Source organism: Rattus rattus, chromosome 6 (assembly GCF_011064425.1).
Source record: "Rattus rattus isolate New Zealand chromosome 6, Rrattus_CSIRO_v1, whole genome shotgun sequence".
NCBI classification, from domain to species: Eukaryota; Metazoa; Chordata; class Mammalia; order Rodentia; family Muridae; genus Rattus; species Rattus rattus.
In genome coordinates this window covers 25,764,884-25,786,674 of record NC_046159.1, presented here as the reverse complement: position 1 = coordinate 25,786,674, position 21,791 = coordinate 25,764,884, and the positions used below count along the sequence as shown (strand labels likewise).

The 21,791-nt window shown below is 51.8% G+C and overlaps 1 protein-coding gene across 1 annotated transcript in view; it reads right to left on the bottom strand.

Annotated features, from left to right (window-relative positions):
• Positions 1 to 21,791, bottom strand: part of Mical3 (microtubule associated monooxygenase, calponin and LIM domain containing 3) — a 197,574-nt gene that overhangs the window by 28,150 nt on the left and 147,633 nt on the right. Inside the window, exons 20-24 of the mRNA XM_032905759.1 lie at positions 17,653 to 17,848; positions 9,768 to 10,000; positions 8,102 to 8,191; positions 5,695 to 5,832; positions 1,025 to 1,135 (exon numbers count right to left, since the gene is read on the bottom strand). Of these exons, the coding sequence (XP_032761650.1) occupies positions 1,025 to 1,135; positions 5,695 to 5,832; positions 8,102 to 8,191; positions 9,768 to 10,000; positions 17,653 to 17,848 (768 nt within the window). The remainder of the gene's footprint in view (positions 1 to 1,024; positions 1,136 to 5,694; positions 5,833 to 8,101; positions 8,192 to 9,767; positions 10,001 to 17,652; positions 17,849 to 21,791) is intronic.

Genomic DNA, 21,791 nt, shown 5'->3' with positions numbered 1-21,791 from the left:
TGTGTGCGTGGAATGTGTGTGTGTTGTGTGTGTGTGTGTGTGTGTGTGTGTGTGTGTGTGTGTACAGTATGCGTGTGTATATGTAGAGTGTATGCGTGTGTATGTGTAGTGTATGTGTGTGGTATATGTGTGCGTATGTGTAGTATATGTGTGTGTATAGTGTATATGTGTGTGTGTGTATCTGTGTGTCCTCATCTTTTTTTGTGTGTTTGGGGTGTGTATGATGTATGTATATGGATGGTGGATATGTGTATAGTATGTGTGTGTCCTCATCTGTTTGTTGTATACATGGTGTGTGCATGTGAGTGTGTGTTCTTATCTGTTTGTTGTGTGTTTGGGGTATGTATGATGTATGTGTATACATGATGTGTGTGTATGGTGTGTATGTATCTCATCTGTTGTATAATATGGGGTGTGTGCATGTGTGTGTGTGTGTGTGTGTGTGTGTATGTGTGTGTCCTCATGTTTGCTGTGTTTGGGGTGTGTATATGTGTGTGTTTGGTGTGTATGTGTGTCCTCATCTGTACGACAGTCAAAGGCTGACACTAGGTGTTTTGCACTGCTCCTCACTTTCTCTTTTTGAGACAAAGTTGCACTGAACCTGGAGCCTGCCTGTTGGCTTAACTGTTTGGCCTGCGAGCCCTGAGATCACACTGTCTCCACCCTCCTCCATGCCTGGCTGTTACAAGGGTGTTAGGCAGCTGAGCTCTGGCAGCAGACACTACACTGAACAGTCCCCCCACCCCATCCATCTGCTTTTTAAACGCAGTGACCATGACATAACAGGCTGTGACAGAAAAGCAAGACAAAAAACCTTTTGGGGTACCTGCAGACTTATCTTCCCTTTTCTTTTGCTCGTCTCAGAATCTGACCCCGCCCCCCCCCAATGTGTGCGTGCACATACACGCATGGCCTCCTCCCTAAACTTGCTCTGTAAAGTACCTTTTGTGAGTCCCACCTGCTCTGGTCCTGTCCCCCAGATGTAACAGGTCACGAGGTGGAGAAGGGAGGCTGGGACCCATACCGTCCAGTTCAGCGCCGGTGTCTCCAGGGTCTCCATCCTCTGCTGCTTCCCCTTCGGTCTCCGCTGGCTCTGAGTCCACGTCCTCTTCTAGGTCGTCCTCATCCAGAGGAGCTGAAAAGCAGACACATTCAAGGACAGAGGAAAAGGACAGACAGACAAATGCCCATGCAGGGCACAAGAAGATAGGAATACACAGGCTACGGGGAGGAAGGAGGCCCCGGATAATATGGGGAGTGCTCTATAAGCAATGTGGGTACCACGGCCGGCCGTGTGTCCACTCTAGGAGGGTCAAGTAGAAGCAGGAGAGAAGTCTCTGGCCTGGAGGCTTCACCTTCTCCCCAGAGGCTGCTGCTGTGCGATCCTCAAGTCAGTCATAATCAAGGGATGCTGTCCGTGACCACAGCTTCTAACAGTGTCTACACAGCAGGCCCAGTGCTAGCCCCTAATGTGCCATGAGGTAGTCACTCATTTTGAGGCAGCCAGAGGGCCCAGTTCCTCTTGTCCACCCTTGAGTGACAAAGCTTAGGCCTGAGGGTCAAGTGACTCACACTGGGCTCTGCTGTTGACCTGCATCGGCACAAATGGAGGCCAATGCCTTTCTTGAGACAACTTGGAGGAGTCTATTAAAGCAGGAGGGTGGACCTGAGGGGATATGTAAAGTTCCCTTTCTGCCAGGTGTGGTGGTGCATGTCTTTAATTCCAGTACCCAGGAGGGAGAGGAAGGTGGGTCTCTGAGTTTGAGGCCAGCCTGGTCTACAAAAGCAAGTTCCAGGACAGCCAGGGGTCTTCAAGACAACCATGTCTTGAAAAAGCCAAAAAAAAAAAAAAAAAAAAAAAAAGTTCCTTTCTGGACTCAAGAATTGCTCTTTGGGGCTGCAAAACAAAGCAAGACACTCATCCCTTTTCATTTACCTGGAGGTTGAGAGCCCCTGTGCACCACCCACCCTAGCCTGTGTTAGCAAAGGATTTATGGATGGTAAAGAGGCAGACCCGGAGGACAGAGGCTGTGCCCAGGATGCTGGCACCTGAGGGTCAGAGGTTTGAGTTTCATGGAATCAGGGCATCAAAGCACATTTGGTTTTTCTCAAAGCTGGGCTAAGAGTGGGAGGGGCCGGGCCACTGAGCTCAGGTGGTAACAAAACTTGAGAAAGAGGCTCCCTTAGGGGGTTTGATGCTGTGGGTGGTAGGGAAAGGGAGGGGGAGACTACGAGAAGGAAGCAAGTCCCTTGAAGATTATGGGAATGCTGTATTCCTTGACGTGGGAGGAGGCAGTTCTGTGAGTTTTAATTCCCTACATTGTACACTTTTTTACTTTTAACACGATTCACAAGACGATGACAGTTCAAACCTATGAAGGGCTTTTTTTTTTTTTGTTTTTTGTTTTGGCTTTTAAAGACAGGGTCTCACTATGTAGCTCTGGCTGTCTGGGAACTTGCTGTGTGTAGACCAGGCTGGTCTTGAACTCAGAGATCCCACTGCCTCTGCCTCCTGATTAATGGGGTGTACCACCGTTCCCAGATGAACTTCTTCAAAGCTGAAACTGGAGAACTATGGCAAACAAGACTGGAAAACTACCGACAGCCCAGGGTTTAGGACGAAGCGGCTGTACTCCAGGTAAAGTTCCAGGCCCCTGAACCTCACCACCTGCTCTTTCTGAGGCACCAGAGCCATCCAGGGAGCGGCAGTGCCAAGGCGCTCTTCTATGCTGATGGCATTTGCTAGGACAGATGAGGGAGAGAAACTCAATTATCCCCACGGGTCTAAAACCTCCCAGTGCTCTTCCTGTTTTGGGACACTCATGGGAGACATTCACCAGAGAATGTGTGACTGTGACTCTGGAGATACCCACACACACCACTGAACAGTTCCCCTGGGTCCAGCTTCAAAACTAAGTGTTGTATTTTGATGACGGGTTCGTCCTTGGATACTCTGCCATGTAGGAGAATAAGAGGGTGCTGGAAACAGATTCTGGGGCCATTCTGGAGGGCCCCTGTGCCATCGGGGTGATAAACGCATTCTCTGGCAAGAAAGCTGGAAATGGTATAAAGGAGTAACTCCTCAGCTCCCCAGCCTGCCACCAGCCCAGGCTGGCCCTAGTCTCTTGTTCCTTCCCACAGTTTTCCTACTAAGAAACATCCGGTGTGGAGTGGGGAGGGTGGGGGGGAGTGTGGTCCTACGCTCCTGGGGGTACCTGGAAAGAAACGATGGTCACAGATATCAAGGAGCAAACACTGGCGAGCTACTGTGCAGCGGTAGCGGACGTGTGCAGAGACACAGCTAGAGCAATGGAACCGGGGGATGGAATTCTTGTTAAGATGGAGCACTGTGCTTGCTGGAAGCGGCCACACGAGTGAGGAGGAGCAGCCACACGCTACGGAAGCTGGGAGTCACTGTCTCTTGGAGCTGCCTGCTAAGACATCCTTCCTCCTCAGCCTCGTTCCTCCTTCCTCTAGCTCAAAGGGTGAGGATAAGTCAGCGTTAGCTGGACTAGATGGAGTCCTCTCCCACTGGTGGGCTCTCCCACCACACGTCTGCTTTCAACTGCTGGCAAGGACAATGGGGGGTAGAGGAGGTAAAGACCCACAAGTGCCACCCCAACTGGTCCCAGAAGTCACTGTCAGGACACCAGTTCCCAACCAGGGTGGACGCTGTCTCCTTTGTAGGGGACCCTGGGGTTGGATGGAGACAGTTCAGCACTGAGAACAGAAGCTAAGGACTGGACATCCTGTAGTGGGAAGAACTGTTCTTTCCCAGAGGCCAAGCATTCCCTCCTTGAGAAAAAGGTTTCTAGTAAAACAAGGAAGGACAACTAAGACTTTTCAGGCCGCTCTTGGCTTGCGTAGCTTAGTCTGCAGACGTGGCTCTGCTGGCCTTCCGTGTAAAGCCCACCACTCCTCACCACTTCTCTGAGGCAAAAATCCTGTTTTGACTGGCTCCTCTGGTTTGTAGAACGGTATCTGATTTCACTCCACATCTACCGCTACCCAGCTTTACTTCTATAGGTTTAAAACTTCAGCATAAAAAGCTTCCTTTCACCTTGGGTTTCACAACCAACTGCTAATGGTAATTCTTTAAGAGGCGTGATTCCGTCCTATCTCCACTGTTGGTCTCCAGTCTGTCTGAGGCTGGAGGATGCGCAGAGGGGCCGTCTGACACAGCATGCACGAACCCCACCCACTGCCTTTGCCCTCGCATGCACCAGCGACAGGAGCTGAGTCCTAGAGTTAAGGCACCAGCAGAGCTGCCTAGAGAAAGAGGTTAAAATGAACGGGGTTGGGGAGTGGGGTGTCAGATATCACCAGTCTACCTCCGGAGACAGTCTCCAGCCAGGCCTGTACTGCTGCGCACCGTACGGAGGGGAGGCCGGTCACTGAATTTAAAACACATGATAAATGCAAAATTAAACAATGACAAGTCCTCAGCAGGGAGAGCTGCATGAAGTCTGTCCTAAAATTCAAAACAGAGGAAGAGAACCAGAGACATTGTAAGACAGACAGCCATGTGGTACTAACACAAGGTGTGTGTGTGTGTGTGCATGCGTGCGTGTGTGCGCACGATCCTATGTTGGCCTTTGGGACAGGTATTTGGGACAAGGAGAAAAGACAGAACTTGAGAGAGGGCAGCTTTGGCTAGGGCCGCTGGGTTGTCCTTGTCCCCATCTTGCGGGTCATCTTGATGTCCTAGAGGATTAAAACATCGTACAAAATCCCAAGTTTTCCCATGGACTGGAAGCGAGCTTCTATAGAAACCGAACCTGGGAGGCATCACCCCAGCCAGAGAAGGTGATGCCACCAAGGGTCCCTACACGGAAGACAGGGGGGTCAAAGAGAATGACATGACCACCACACCTCTAAATGGGCTTTGCTCTCTTTTTATTGTTACTCCTTAGAAGAAACAGGAGGCAGGGTATCTAGGGCGGGAGGCAGATCTGTAAGGTCAGCTGCTCCGGAGGCTGAGGCAGGAGGATCTTGAGTTCAAGGTCAGCCTGGCTAGCTTAGTGAGTTTGTCTAAAGACACACGGAAGGAAGAAAGAGGGAAAGACCAAAAGAAAGAAAATCAAAACAGAAAATTACAAAAAAAAAAAAAAAAAAAAAAAAGCCCGGCATGTCGGTGCACACCTTTAATCCCAGCACTCAGGAGGCAGAAAAGGGCAGGTCTTTGTGAATCTGAGGCCAGCCTGGTCTACACAGCAAGTTCTGGACCAGCCAGGGCTACATAGTGAGACCCTGTTTTAAATAAACAAACAAAGGAGCCAGAAAAAAGTCCACGTGCACCTTAGTGGGAAACACAGGCCACAGTGCCCAGGACTTATGTAGATCATGAGATCCGCCCTGTGTGCTCCTCCTTACTTTGACTCCTACATATGCTCCCCTCTCTCGCCCTGACATGCACTCATGCAACACCCACTCTACCCACACACTGTGCAGAGGGGTAAAGAGTCCCCAGCTGAGAGATGCAGGAGACAGCAAGTTCCAGGGTCTTCTAAGTCGGGTTCACCCTCCTGTTTTGTGTTAGTAGACAGAGCCTCAGAACTCAGGGAACTTTACATATCCTTGAATGACAGGCATGGACAGTGGTCCCCCTGCGGACAGGGCCTCTTCAGCCTTGGGAACGGCTGGTATTTAGGGCGCTCAGGACACACACCCGACTCTGGGGCTGGATGCAGTTACCTCTAGAAGCGGAGGACTCAGAGGGTGGGAGCATCCTCTCCTCCTCCTCTCTCTCACGGATGTGTGTCCAGTGCACATCAGCCTGGATCGCCAAGGGATCCGCTGCGGTTATGATCTGCGGCAGCCTCTTGTTCCCGGCTAAGGAGCCAGGTCCCCAAGAAGGAGGGTAGAGGGAGGACGGAAGGGAACAGCAAACAGCAAAGGGAAGGAGGGAGGCGACAGCACAGGAAACGAAACAGAGTTATAGTGTTTGCCAAGACCAGTGTGAATAAGAAAGAGGTAAAAATTGAGACCGTGCATGTTTGTTGCATACACATGCTCCCACACACATGTACATGTGCGCACACACACACACACACACACACACACACACACACACACACACACACACACACACACCTCTTCTGCTCATTAGGTTTGATTAGTCATTTTGAGCTTCACATAAGCTTCTTAGTACAGTGAAATCCACACCCCGCCTTCAAATACAGAAGGAACTTTTCCTTTCCATCATGAAATGGATCCGAGGCCCACACTGCCCAGGGTGGAACAGGGCAATGACCCTCACCTTATAGGACCATCACTCCAGGGGCCCCAGGATGTGACTGTTACCCAGCACAGCACGAGCTCCTGAGGACACCCTTCCTGTCAGCCACAGGTGGGCTAGGATGGTGCCCCACTCTGCCAGGAGCCAGCCTGCTACCCAGGACAGACATGTGCTTTGCTGGAATTTCATTTTTACCCTCTGCGGTAAAGCTGCTGCTGGGGGCTGGGGTTGGGGGGAAGCCCTTGGGCCAAAGAGAACATGCTGCATGCTGACACAGGGCACGGGGTCAGCAGGGAGGGCAGGACAGCAGCTGGAGGATGAAGCAGAGATCTGTCCTGTGCAGTCTGGAACTCCAGCATTCAGGCAGGAGTGAGACCAAAGCCTCTTCCCTTCTGTGGGTGAGGCCCCTCCTTCCTTCCTTACAAACTGCATCAGAAGCCCTTCCGACCCCTCTAGGCATGAGGTCTGCCCCTCAGCTATATAAAAACCCAGCAGCGCCCCCTGCATTCACGCTTGCTGTCAGAGCCGGTGGAATTCACATGCAGCCCCTTGCCCCGAAGGAGCCTCTCATTAGTGCTTGGGTCATGCCACATAGTAGGGTTAAGATAACGGGACAGCCAGTAACTAAGGAGCTTGGGGTGAGCACCGAGGAAGGGAGGGCAGCTACTGAGGCAGTAAGAGCAGGTGCCACCGATCTGAAGGACCCTCAGCTTCAGCCTGAAGCCAGCTTCCATCTGGGCCTGTATGTTTGTCACCTCCTCGACACCCTTAGCTAGACACCTGTCACTACCAGGGCAGCTCTGTAACTTAACGTAATGAAGATGTAGCCTGGCGTGGCCTGGCCCAAAAGCGGAGCGAGTTCTCGGATGTGGAGAGACGGCCCCACAGACTCTCTTACTGATCTATATGGATTCAGAGTCCATCCCCAAAGACAGTCTGCCCAGATGGCACTGGCGAGGGCTGAATCATGGCAAACGCACTGACAGCTTAGATGTGTCAGGGTGAGGCACAGAGAGAAAGGCTGCCCCTTTCTTTGCCTTCTAAGCCACCGAGGGAAGAGTTGAGCCTTTGCTCTGAGCACAGCTCTGCCTTCTGCCAACACCTGCAGACTTGTATGTGTGGTGTGTGTATGGTATGTGTGTGTGTGTGTGTGTGTGTGTGTGTGTGTGGTGGTATATATGTATGTGCTATGTGTGTGTATATATGTGTATGCTGTGTATGTATGCTATGTGTATGTGTTATGAGTATGTGTGGTATGTGTGTATGATGTGTGTTGTATGCGTGCTGTGTGTATGTGTGGTGTAGGTGAGGTGTGTGTATGTGTGGTGTATGCATGGTGTACGTATGGTATATGTGTGGTGTGTGTATGGTGTGTGTGTGGTATATATGTATGTGCTATGTGTGTTGTGTGTATGTGTGGTATGTGTGTATGATGTGTGTTGTATGGGTGCTGTGTGTGTATGTGCTGTGTGTGTGTATGTATGTATGTATGTATGTATGTATGTATGTATGTGTGTGTGGTGTGTGAATGGGGGCCATTAGCAGTGTGGAGACCCTGGGGTGAGACTGAAGAGCTGTGGCTAGGCAGTGAGGTTTAACTGGATAAGGCGACTCAGAGTGGAAGACACGCAGGTGGGTGACATTCCGTAAACCTTGTTCTCTGTCCTCTGGGGATCTGCTAACTCACAGCTAGTCTGTGCTTCGTCTGGGGAGGCCGGGCCTGGGACAGATACCCAGGGATGCCCAGAGCCTTTGAGAACAGCTTTACAAAAAGACCTTCCACGTGGGGCCTGCTCTTGGAGGCATGTTTTAGATGGCTGCTTGGGAGCCGGGGTGGAGGTGGGCAGGAGGCAAAGCGGGTACCTTCACATGTACCCATTTCTTCTTCCTTTGAGAGATGCTGGAGCCACTGGCCTTGCAGGAGTTCTCTGTCCCAGGGGCAATACTCCCCTTCTACAGCAGGGGGAGCCAGACACCCACAGACAGCACCAAGAATCCCACAGGGACACGGAGAGAAGGGAGTGGAGGAGGAAAGAGAACAGAGAGCAAAGTTATCCCGCTGCGTGCAAGTGTGTCTATCCTGCTGCGTGCAAGTGTGTCTATCCCGCTGCGTGCAAGTGTGTCTATCCTGCTGCGTGCAAGTGTGTCTATCCCGCTGCGTGCAAGTGTGTCTCGTCACTCGTCCATACAGGCATCCAGGTCTGCGGCCCCAAGATGCGCTGCAGGATGGGGACAAAGGAATGCCAGGGCTTGGCTGAGTGTGCAGCCAACGTCCCAGCTTGGCAAGTGAAGGCGGGCAAACTCTCCTGGAATTGCGCTGGGGCTAAAAGCTGTATTCATCATCACTGGAGACGGTGGCATCTCAAATGACTCAGACAAGACACGTTTCCCTGTGGGAGCTCTGGAGGGGATGGACTCACCCTGGGGAGTGTGAGCACATGGGAACTCTGGGCCAGCATGGTACTGCAGGGCACACAATAGAGAGATCATGACGGCCAATGCCAGTCTTTCTAGCACAGTCCCTCTTCCTGTCCCGCTTTGGCCTCCAGAGGGGTCAGCACAGGAAGATGAGAGAGGGTGCTCTCTAGGGAAGCTGCTGACACCAGAAAGGGTTCTGACCCTGAGCCTAATGGGACGGTCCACGGCAGCAAGTGCACAGAGCCCACGGACAAGCAATGTCAGCACAGCAGCTAATTCTGTGTCCATGCCCTGTGGATGTGGGGCTGCAAGAACAAGGAAGGAGCTGTCCCCTTGGAAGTGAGCATGGCTCTCCTCGGGGACCCGGATCTCCACTAGCCCTGGCTTCCTCCTTACCACCCATGGGCCCTCTGCAGCCAGGCAAAGAGTGATTTTCTTACACAGCCAAGTTCCTCATGTCTTCCCATCACAGACGGATAGGCACTGGACAGAGAAATCTCAGGCCCAAGGCAAGAGGAGTTTTAGAAGTAGCCAGAGTGTCTGGAAACTCAACATGAGCATTCTTCAGGCCCCAAAGGTCACTACTGTGGCTGGAGCCAGTCTAGTGGGCACTTAAGATCACAGCCATCCTGCAGCAGGGGAGGCTCCTGGAAGGAGCCAACTTCATCTGTCTTACTATAGTAAAGCTCTGTATGAAGCTGAAGGAGGGAAATATAAAATGAAAAAGTAAAAGGAGCTTAACTTGGACACAGACCTCAGACGAGCCCCGCCTTCCACTTCCAGATTAAAAATACCAATGTGTGTGTGTGTGTGTGTATGGGGGGGGTGGTAGAGGCTGTGGAAGGGGTGACCAGGAGGAGGGTAGTGGGTAGGATGTAAAGTGAATACATTTAACAATACTATGAAAATATTTTAAAAACCCCATGTACACAAGGGACGTTTTTTTTCCAGCTTGCCAGGCACTGTATCTCGCCTCTGTTCTACCTAAGGTTGGAGTGAACGAGGGCCGGAGAAACCTCAGGTTCTGAGGGCAGCATGTGGACTCTAATGTCTGTCAAGAGCTGGAGGGGTGGGAGTGGGACGGGCCAGGAATAGAGGAGAGGGTTCTGACCTTCACTGGACTCCTCTTCCTCCTCATCATACTCCTCCTCGTCGTCTTCATATTCCTCCTCTTCCTCCTCCTCCTCAGGCTCGAAGTTCTTGGAGGCTTCCAGCTCCTCTTCACTTCTTCCCTTCAGAAGGGCATGGATCCTGACTGCCTCCTTCCAGGGAACCCCGCCCAGGTCAGAGGTGGGGAGCTGGTCCTCTTCGTCCTCCTCCTCCTCCATCTCTGACTCAGAACTGCTGAGAGAAAGGAAGCACCCAGTTTGAGCGAAGGAACCACAGCAGGTGGAGAGGGACAGTTCAGAGCCACGGTCACAGGTAGTAGTTCCCAACAAGGCAATGGAGAGGAAGCAGTGACCGGGCCGCCCTTCGCCAGTAGGGGAGCAACCTGGCCCGTGGGCCACAGAGGCTACTCGCTGCACATCCAAAAGGGAGAGAAGGTCCTAGCTCGCCACTGTTTGGATGGAGGAACTCAACTGCACTCTATGTGGACTGGCTAGAAGCTTCCAGTGACAACCATGGTGGGTAGAGGTGGGGAGGAAGCCCCAAGAGGCTGAACCAGCAGGCAGAAGAATCTCTCAGGGGAGAAGAGGGGATGGGAGAAGAGGGGATGGGAGAAGAGGGGATGGGAGAGGACAGGGGAGGGGAGGAGAGGAGCGACAGTGAGGGTCTAACTCTCTATGTTTAAGCTGCAACCTCTCTATGGAACATGCCACACAGGTAAAGTGCAGTAAAGGCCCACGCCCAGCACAGGGAGAGCAGAAACCCTGGACCACTTCTGTGGCCTCGTTCATCCTCATTTGTTTCCTGCACAGCACAAGGCCAGCTCGGCTTGGGATGGAGTCAGTGCTACTGCTACAGGCAAGAACCCACCCTCTGTTCTGATTCAGGCCCTGCCAAGGAGGTCCAGCGACATGTGGGATGCAGTCATACATGGCCTTGCTCAAGAGGTTTCCAATTTGTTTCAGAGTTGTGAGTCTGTCCTCTGTCTGGACAGACACTGTCCTGCACTGGACCAGGCTGGACAAAAACCTGCCTTTACGACAGCACAGGACTCGGGGCCTCCCGGCTCCACAGGGATGAGGAGTGGGGTGCCCGGTGAGACTCAGCTTCCCGTGAAGGTGGGCTTAGCTCCTCGTGAGCCCCTTTGTATGTGGGGTGAGTCAAAGCCCGTGCTGGAAGGCGGGCACTGGTGCTCATTTCCGGAGCTCTGTCTGATGGGGTGATCTATGGTGATGTCTGACCACACTAAGTCTGAATGCAGGGACTGGTCACACTAGGAAGACCAAAGACTCCCCGCTTCCCCTAGGAGAAGAAAGGAGACTTTAGGGTGACCTGAAGACTAGACTAACCACACGGACTATCAAAAATGACTGCACATAATGGTGTCCCAATAAAAACCCCAAAGCTGCAGTGAAAGTGACATCACATGTGAAAACCAGGACAGTGGACTCTCTGAATCTTCTAGCTTCCTGGACTTCTCATGAGAAAATCTTTCCATGGTGGAGTTTTAAACCTCTGCATCCGTCCCTGCACTGTATAGGCCATAGCCCGAGAACGTCAGCTTCCAGTAAGTTCTGGGTCCCTCTCAAGTGACTGAGTCTCATGGTGCTTCTGGTAAACTGTACTTGTGAGCTGGGTCAGAAATGAGGACACATTCCCTCTTGTTGGCTAACCAGCGCTCACAGCGACACAGTGACACTTCTACTACAGTCTGCGTGTGCTCACCACCACCCCTGCCTCTGTTCTAGCAAGTCAATCATTAATGATCCTTTCCCATGGCAACAGGGCCTAGCCATGAGCATGTTAGCTTCCAGCAAGTTCTGAGAACCCTCTTAAGCAGCTGAGCCTCATAAGGCTGAGGTCTACACAGGTAGGCCAGGCTGTGCCCGTCTCTCGGGTGTGGGGGTGATCTTAGACTGACTCTTACTTTCTTTCACAGTTTACTCGGGCCCACAACCTCGTTCATTCATGAGTTCTTTTTTTCCCCCTGAGGCAGGGTCTCACTATGTAGCCCAGGCTGGCCTGAGTCTTCAGTCCTCTTGAGCGCTGGGGTTATAAGTATGTATTACCATATACTGCTCAAAGAACATTCTGAGACCTGCTACAGCTCAGCCAGTGGACACACACTCTCAGCTAAGGTAGAGCAGTCTTGTGTTGTACTCTCTGACTACTGGGAATAGCAAAGGTGACCCAGGAAAGACCATGCCTAGCATACGGTGTGCATTGGGAGGGTGTGTGTGTGTGTGGCAGAGACCTGGGAGGAGGCTGTTTGAAATGTAAACCTAAGACTCGGACGGGCTAGGCATGGTGGTGCATGTCTGTAACGCCAGAACCTGGCAGGCAGAGACAAGGGTCACTGCATGTTCAAGGCTAGCTTGTTCCAGTCCAGCGAGGGATACAGAGTGAGACCATGCCTCAGAACACACAAGGAAAGAGGAAAAGTAAGAAGAAACAACAGAAAACCTGGCGCCTGAATTCTGAATGCTGTCCCCACTGGCTTACGGGGTTGCATTAGCTTGCCTTGTCAATCAAGTGTGCAGTCAGTCAGGTCTGCTTAGCACTGCTCCTGTCTAAAGGGAGGGCATGGAGACTTTTGCACTTGTCTTACATTTTCTGTCCCTCTACCTCAGTGTGCCCAGCGGCTTGTCTAGACAGGCTGGGAGGGACCATGCCTGACATCCCAAGAGAGGGGCCTGAGTGCAGCCTGACCTCACCCATACCATGTCCTTAGGAGGCCGCCCCAGACATAATCCGTGTGATGAATCCGTCCCTCTGCGATGAAGACAGTGAAGCCCCATGATGGCCGTTTGTGCCACTCCAGCTGGTTTTACAATAGCTCAGAGGTTGTGAGAGCCAAAAGGTCAGCCCTGGAGCATTCCCCTAGTGGCTTTAAGTGTAAGCATTTCCGAGAGGCCTTTCTGTTTGTTTCTACACAGCGGTCTCCCTAGCTGCAGGAAGGACAAAGAGCCACCCACAGGAGCTAGTAGAGGCTTCCTTCAGGCTACCTTCACCACAGGACCTTTGGGATAATTTGAGGGTTGCCCCGCTCTTACATCACACAAGATCCGAGGTGTAAATCCAGGACACCACACGCATGCCTGGCGAGGATGGTACCACTCAGCTACATCCAGCCTCGAGGCTCACATTAGATTCCCTGTTTACCCTGACCTGTAGAGGCTGAGGGAGGAACCAGCAGAAGGTGGGCCACTTTTTAAGTGAGGAGGATCCACACAGTAGCAAAAATCTAACAAGAATATCCACTCTCCTTCTTTTTAGCAGAGGGATACAGTCTCCTAGGAGGGATGGGGACTAGGAGGCCTAGGTAGGAGATCCAGAGGTTCAAGGCCTGCCTAAGTTACATAGCGAGTTAAGACCAGCCTGGGCAACTGAGTGAGACTCTATTTCAAAATAGGAAGGTAACAGTTAGACTGGGAGTGTAATTCAGTTCGGAGTGCTTGCCTAGCCTGCAGAGCCACGGGTTCGATGCCTGAAGCACAGGGTACTTCCTATATAACGCAGGGTACTTCCTGTGGAGGCACCCTGTCATATTTCAGGGCATTTCCTCTGGTCCCACTCCCTTGGCCACATGACCACACTGCTGTACAGCTAATCTTATGACTGAGCGTGTCTAACTAAGGCTCACGGGAGTCAGGATTTCCAGCCCTGTGCCCAGGCTCTTAAGTGCTTCCCCCAGAACTCTGCAGTGACTCAGAACCAGCGGCTGTCAGGGTGGGTGTGCAGGAATTTGGTTCAGACACAGGGCACTGAGAAGAATCATCTTAAAAGAGTTCTATGTCAATTTCACGGAGTTCTTCCCTCCCCCTCTGCCTTCTTTTCCTCCTTATCCTATTTCTCCTTCTTCTGGGCCTTAGGTAGTCCTGGCCGGGCCTCGAATTCGCTGTGTAGCAAGAAAGACCTCGAGCTTCAGTGCTACACTACTGAGCCAGATTCTCAGCTCCTTCCCAGCACGTTTGAAGGGAAACAGGAAACAGAGAATGGCTTTGACTCTACTAAGCTTCTCCTATTCAGGGACTGAAGTCTGCTCTGCCTCACCCCTGGGACCCACTGACCCTGACAATACTGGCTGCCAAGCAGGGGTCCAAAGAAGGCACAAAGTGTTCTCTACATTCGCTCTGCTAAAACCCTACATATGTATCATCTAGGACCAGTGTTCCTCACTGCCTCTGTTGGAAAAGGAACTGAAGAGAGGGCACACGGGGGTTACTGTTCACTCACGCTCTGCCTGGAGACTGGCTTTTCCTCTCCTTACCCTGTTGGTGCCATCAACTTTGGGGAGTCCTCTGAAACCTTAACTGTCCTATCCGCGAAACGTTATGTGTTTGCTCTTTATTTATTTATCTTTTCTTTTTTAAAAAAGTATTTTATTTCATTACCAATGTTTTACTCAACTATTTGTGACACAACCAAGGAGGCCAGGCGAGGACATCGGAGCCCCTGGGATAGGAGTTACGTGGGTTTGGGAGCCACCATGTCAGTGCTGGGAGTGGACCCCAGGTCCTCTGCAAGGATGGACAGTGCTCCTAACCACTGAGCCAGCTCCGCAGCCCCGTTCTATCCATGTTTTTATATGTATGAGTGTTTTGTATAGCTGTACTTTACATGCATGCCTACTGTCTTCAGATATCAGAAGAGGATGTCAGATCTCCTGGAACTGGAGTTACAGAAGGCTATGAGCCTCCATGTGGGTGCTGGGAATCAAACCCAGGACCTCTGCAAAAGTAACAAGTGGTCTTACACACTGAGCCCTCTCTCTATCCTCTTCAGTGTTCTTTAGAGCTCACAGATGGCAGACAATAAGGAACACAGCAACTGGGCTGTGCACAGGCTACCTTCCTAAACATGGGGTTAGTTCTCCCTGGCCTTTGCCTTCGGACAACCTGTCTCCCCTCACCACCCCAACACACACACTGACACACACATACACACACTTACACACACACACTTACACACTGACAAACACACACACACTGACACACACATACACACACTTACACACACATATGCACACACAGACACACACACACTTACACATACACATACGCACACACATATGCACACACACGCACGCATTCACACACACTTACACACACAGACACAGACACACACATGCACACACACATGAACACACACACACATACACACACACACACACACACAATGTACCACCTGGAGGCTTCTTTCCCAGGAGTCAACAACAGCTGATGAGACCTTGGCTTAGGACCTGCAGGCACTATGTGAACCAAACGATGGAGGTCATTACAGAAATCTCCCGGGATATCTGCTGACCCTGAAGACCCCAGACAAGACCCCTGGGAAGCAGTGTCCACAGCTTGCTGCTGATACCAGCATTACAGTTAAAGGAAGGTTCTCAGGTTGTCCCCAGGACAGCTGTATTGGCTCTCAACCTCGCCATCTGCTACACAGGAGGTATGATTCAGAGAGGCGGATGATCAGCCCCAGGCAGGGCAAGTTTGACCCAGGCAGATACTGGCTCCTACTTCACCTCGTGATGGAGACCAGCACCTGCATCCCTGGCCTCTGCTAAAGATGGGTACCATACTGTGATGGGTGTGTGAGTAATGACAGTTACTGCTGACACTAATTTGGTGTCATGGCCTTTTCAGATGGGGAAACTGAGGCACAGAGGATAAGGAACTTGTCGGTCGGATTCCATAGCGATATCTAAAATATACCACATTGCTCAACCGGGATGGCTGAGCCAAGCTCTTTGAACTGTGGGAGAACAAGCTCCTGGGCTAATTCACTCACTCATCCACTCATTCACTCACTCACTCATTCATTCATTCTTTACTTTCTTTTTTGAAGCCAAGGTCTCATATAACTCAAGTTGGCCTTGAACTCTTGATCTCCCTGCTTCCGCTCATACACATGTGGGATTGCAAGCATGTGCCAACTGTCCAGGTTGGGCAAGAAGATTCTTAAAAGGATGTGCGTTCTCGTCTTCAGGGCTAACCCCTCACTAAGCAGGCGGAAGGCTGCGAATGCACCTGACTGAACCTGGCACTATGGGGAAGAGAACAGAACACATCTGTCTCAGGCGTCTTACAGCTTCCCCAGGGAAGTGGGCAAAGCCACCACTCCTGCTCCGAAGCCCTCACTTTTCATGGAGCATCTGATATGGCATACGTGTTATTACGTGTTTTTCCTTTTTAGTGTGTCATTTTCCCCCCTCCCAACACAGGGTTTTTCTGTATAGCCCTGGCTGTTCTGGAACTCACTCTGTAGTCCAAACTGGCCTCGAACTCAAGAGATCTACCTACCTGTGCCTCCTAAGTGCTGGGATTAAAAGTGTGCACCATCACTGCCTGCATTTTATTCCAGTTTTATAAAAGACCTTTCAAGGACAGAATCCACGGTTTGAACATGCGTGGTAAACGTGCTCCCACCGAGGCATGCCATCCCTACACTCTTCTGGGTTTCCTTTCTTTAATAGAATTTAAGTGGGTATTTTTATGTTAGATAAATGCTGATTGCTTATCTCGACACCACAATCTAAGGTTAAGCCACCTGCTCTGCTCAAGGGTTTATCAATGTGCTTGGCAGAACCACGGGACTGGCAATGAGACAGGAGTGTAGGGTGTGTCCCCGGGGGAACTCTGGACGCACTGCAGCCATGAGACTGAGGCCTCGGGTCAGTGAAAACCCTGGAACTATAGCAACAAGAGGGCTGTCTGTGGTGCCAGCCCGAGGGGTACCTTACCACAGCGTGTGCCCCAGGTCTTTCTGCTGGGATGCAGCTGAGGGCAGCCGTGCTTAGAGATGTGCTCTGGCAAACATTCTCACCTTTAAAGATACATCTGCCCACCCACTCTAAGTGAAAGTTCTTGGTCTGGAGCCTCAGCTCTGGCATTGGAGCCCTGTGAGAGTCTGGCCTCGACCGACTCTGCCCATCCTTGTCATCCTGGTCTCATCAGTCATCAGCTAAACAGATTAGACACTGACTGGCAAAGCCAGATGTCTTTTGTGTGTGGCCCCTGGCACGCCAAGATTCTGTTTCTCTCTCTGCTCACTGCCAGGTGGCTCTGTCAAGGCTTCAGAGTCACCAGTGGCAGCCACCCTCTGCTCCAAGCCTGGCGACCTCTGTGGAAGCATCCGCCTCTGGAGGCATGCTGTTTCCAGCTTGCTTTCCTCCCTGTGAAGGTCTTTTCTCGCCCGCAGTTTGTAAGCAGCAACTGGTACATGATGGTGTTAGCTAGCTTTTCTGCTACCTTTTCAACGATGCGCAAAGTGCTAGGGGAGAGGGCTGCGCTCAGGAAGGCTTACGGGTTGTCACTCTTTCCAGTCCTGCTCCATCTAGCGATGGTTACCTACACTGCTCTAGACATACAGGATCACACAGTAACGATGGCTGACCTTGATGGTGGTGAGAAAGGGTCACAGGGCGGCAGGGAGAACAGGAAGAACCCAGGGCCTGGACCTCAGAATATGGAGTCGGAAGCTCAGGTCTGGTCCTGGTTATCATTAGTTTCTCCCCACTACAAGGGGACAAAACACATGGCCCACATCTATTCCTAGGACTCCCTCGAATGCACATGATCAGCAGCACCTGATGGAAACTCCAATACTTGCTAAGGACAGTTCTAAACACCGCGTTCCTACCTGTTCCTTAACCTTCGCACTGACCCTGAGGAAGGCACTAGAGGTGCCTTACAGATTACAGACTCAGAAACTGAGGACTTGCCTAAGGCTTCACAGATAGTGAGAGAAGAACTAAGATTCTGACCCAGTTGAATGGGTTCAAATTCCCTTGCTTAGCAAGTTCTGTCGCTGCCAGTTGAATCTGGAGACCCAGTAAGGCCACTGCCCCAGGAACCCTGTAGCCAGGCAAACCACGGGTATCAGCTGACCTGCTGGCCACATCCTCTTCGGTGCCTTTGTCTAACACGCTGCTCAGGTTGTGCTCGGCCTGGGTCTCCTCAGGCACCTCCTCCAGCTCCTCCACCTGCCTCACCGATCGGCGGTAGTTCTCCAGCTCGATCCTCTCAGGGGTGCCCCTCAGCCTCTTGGCGATGCTGGGTTCCTCCAGGCCGTTCATGCTGGCACCTGTGGGGAAAGCAAACGGGCAACTGAGGATGAAGGGCAGAAGCTGAACTCCAGCAATGGATGATGGGAGACGGTGCTGGATGAAAGGGGATGCTGACCATGGAGGCGTTTCTCAGGAAAAGAGGCATAGTTCTCCCGGAAATCAGACTACGGGTGAAGGAAAGCCGAAAGGACTGTGGACTGGCCTGAGGACAGGAAAAGTTGCCGTGGGTGTGAGCAACATTTCCCTAAGCAGGAGAGACAGAGACCACACATCCTTATCTGCTCCCAGCCAAGTCAAGACGGGACGATGCCATCTTACAGGTACTGATCACTGGGCCGGGGTGAAGGGTCTGGACAGGGCTTCAGGTGGGTCTCCCGTCCCCAGGGACTAACACAGTCACAGAGAGGGTGTCGTACTTCAAGTGGCTCCCACAAGGATGGACTGAGGTCTGGAAGGACTCTGCTGAGGAGGCTCGTAGACCTGTGGCACAGGACCTGCCTGTGTCCTGTCACCATGGATTCGGTGAGTATCTTGCAGGACAAGCACACCAAGTGGCAGTACTGAGCCCTGAGCCCTCTGCATGGCTATGAGATGGAGAGTGGGGCCAGGCTTAGAGTGTGGGGCTGCCCGTTCAGCATGCTCTCACACAAGTACACCTTCCCCGTGAGCAGTCACGTACGAGGTGAGACGACACAACTGTCTGCCCTTGTTCGTCACACAGGGGTCTGAGCACCTGTCAGTGATCTTTCTTGTCGGTTAGAATGATGGGGACCACTAGAAGCTACTTTTAAAAACTTCTACTATTTCTACCTCATAGCTTGCTTTTAAATATTTCTGAGAAACACTATAGACTCACGGTGCTTCTAAAACTTAAACCAGACAGACACAGAGCATCCCTGACTCCAGTCTCCTTCCGTCCGCAGCAGGTGTCCGTCTCCTTTCTCACTACCACTGTTCCTCCTGACACTTGTCCCTGTGGCAGTTCTGGTCAGAGGCCTGCCGTGTGCCTGCTGCATCACAATACCACACAGGTACACTCAGACGAACCCAGGTCAGATCCTGACTCCCTCAGTGACTGGGAGTGCTGATGTGGTCCAAGAATGGAAGTCTCGTGTGGAGAAATCTGAATGCTTGTGAGAAAACTCCAAGAAAACAAGAGTCTTGTGACCTTAGTTTCTTCAAAACAAGGAACTGTTCTTAGACCGTGCGCCTCCCAGCTGTAGCAGACAGGAGTGAGCGGACTCCAGATTATTCATCCCGACTGGCTGTTGTTACTTGTTTACATGCCTCTGTGGAAAAAACACGCCTCTGCCACGTGCAGCTTGTCCTTGTGACTGTACACAGCTTGAACTCCTGGGAACTTTACTCAAGGGACTTTTCCTAACCCTCAGAGTATAAACTGAATAAAGCTGGCTATTGCAAAAGCCTGCCTCGTTTTTTAGGCTCCATCTTCCCAGGTCCCACCAGCTCTAGAGCAGTCAACACACGGCAGGAGAACTAACACTCTAATCCTCTCAAAGTCATACGCTGGCCTGTGGCCAGGGTGACACTGGCCTCCCAGGGCTGGTATGGATGTGAGGGTGCCAACTCTGGAACCCCAGTTTATCCCTCCCTCTCCTCTCCCAGGGCAGCATTCAGCAATTATGGGTGAAGCCACGTAGCTGACGCCCAGTGAGATTGGAGCATCCCTGTGCTGTGCACTCACACACAGGACCTGATGTCCACTCGCTCCAGGCCATAAACTCAGTCACCTGATGCAGACCTAAGGGAACAGGTGGCAGCCCTAGGTTAAATGTACACACACCTGTGCTTTATGATACACAGTGACAAAGAAAAGGGAGGGACAGGCCAGCCAAGCTGGGAGCCCTTTTCACACGGTCCTGATGACCCGAGTTCAACTCCAGAACTCTCAGAGAGGTGGAAAGGACAGAGGCAATTCTATGAAGTTGCCCTACACGTGTGCTTTGTGACATGCCACCCCGTCCTACATCAGATATACACATGACAATAATAAAGGACATTGGTTCTTGTTTTGTTTTTAAAAAGGAAGGGCAGAGCCCAGGTGAGAGAGGGTCAGGAATGACCACAGGCTCTGACTAGGGCAGGTCTCTGACTGCTGTCGTAGTCTACACACCAGAGATAACACTGGGGTTTTGCATGCAGTGCCATAGCAACCCAATCTGGGATGGCAGCGGTCCTCTCGGGCAGACCTGACTAGTTTAGCAACCTCGGAATGCTGGCACTTTGAGGGGCTGGCACTCATTTCTGTGGTGTGCAGGTTTCGACTGCTGAGATAGGGTCTCTTGCCCAGGCTAGCCAATTTGCTGTAGCCCAGGCTCATCCTCCTGCCTACCAAGGGCTGGGATTAGAGGCATGTGCCACCACACCTGGTTCATTTGGTACCGGGGATTGAACACAGGGCCTCATGCATGCTGGGTAAGCAATGAGCTACACAGAGCCTCAGCCTGTGTTTTCAACTCCTTTGCGAGGGCACGAGAGAGCTTTTCTGTGAATACAGCCAGGTGCAGGGTTCAGTCTCAGCACATCTGCTGCCATTTCCAGCTCTTCCACAGCAGCAGCTCTCAGAGTGACGAGACTTTACCGAAAAGCAAGATGGGATGCTAAGTTTGCTCACAGATCCCAGCCGGCGTGTGCTGATGAGGTCTGACAACGTATCCTTGGGTTCACCTCTCCTAGCCCTCTCACCCTCGGGAGCATCGTTTTAAATACCCTGTTCCATTTCTCAGCACTAAGATCATAGCCTTAAAAGTATATGCTACACTCACGGCTGGATGAGAGTGTCTGGGAGCTGAGGGCACAGAGCGTTAAGAGAGGGGCAGGCAGCCAACTCATTCTCCGAAGCAAAGCCGCCTGCCCAGGCCGAGGGAGGGCACAGGCTCCAGGTGCTGGCTCACCCGTCCTTTCCCTCTTCATCAACACCCACGAGCTCCACAGAACAAGGATGAGCAAGTGGACTCCCTGACCACACGCTCTGACAACTGCTCTTGCGTGAAAACTAGAATAGGCACAGAGCAAGCGTGGCTTCCCCAAGCGTAAGCTTCCCAGGAACCCCACTTAATATAGAGCAGTAACGTTATTTCTTCTAGAAGAAAGAAAATCAGAGTAAGAACCATCCCTTCAGGGCAAGCAAGTGCCACCGGTCCGTTTAACCCCAGCACGGTGGAGTGAACAGACATCCACGCAGAAACACACAGAGGAAGCAAAGGTGGGTGGTGATGCTTACTCCGTGCTGGGCACTCTGTTAGGACCTTGGGGAAGACGGCAGATGCAAACCATTTCCATTCTTACGTAGTCTTGTGGACAGCGTGGCAGGCAGAAGTTATCAAGCACTATGACAGATGCACGCTCGTGGGGCCATCAGAGTACCTAAGAAAGCAGTGTCCGTCCTGGGTACTCAGGGAAGGTCTTCTGGAGAACTATGCAGTTAACCAGCGATTGGCTGAAGTGAGCAGACACTTAGGTGCCTGAGGTCACACAGCCTGTGGGCAGGGCGACTAAGAATTGAACTTCAAGAGGCCACGAGTGGTCCCTGGGCTTGTGACAGAGAGAAGGCATTTGCAGAGTCCTAGTCGTGTCTCCCTCCCCAGGCCTCACCGTACTGCCCTGCTATGGTTCTTTCTATGAGAAAATGTCTTAAACCAGACAGGCTGGAGTCTGGAATGCCCTGTGCCTGGTGTTATTTCTCTGCAGAGCCTACAAGCTTTGCGGGCTGATGGAGCATTAGAACTCGGCAGTCCGAGCCCGGAGCCTGAGGCTGGGAAGGGAGATGCTACAAATAACAGAGATAGTCAGAATTGTTCAGATCCTTCACGGATCTGGTGCTATAGAAGGATGCTCTGAAAACTTTAAGTACCTCGCTGGAGATTTAAAAAAGAATAAGGCAGAAGGCCTGACTTTGTGGTTTGCAATGATAATCCCAGCACTCAGGAAGGCTGAGGC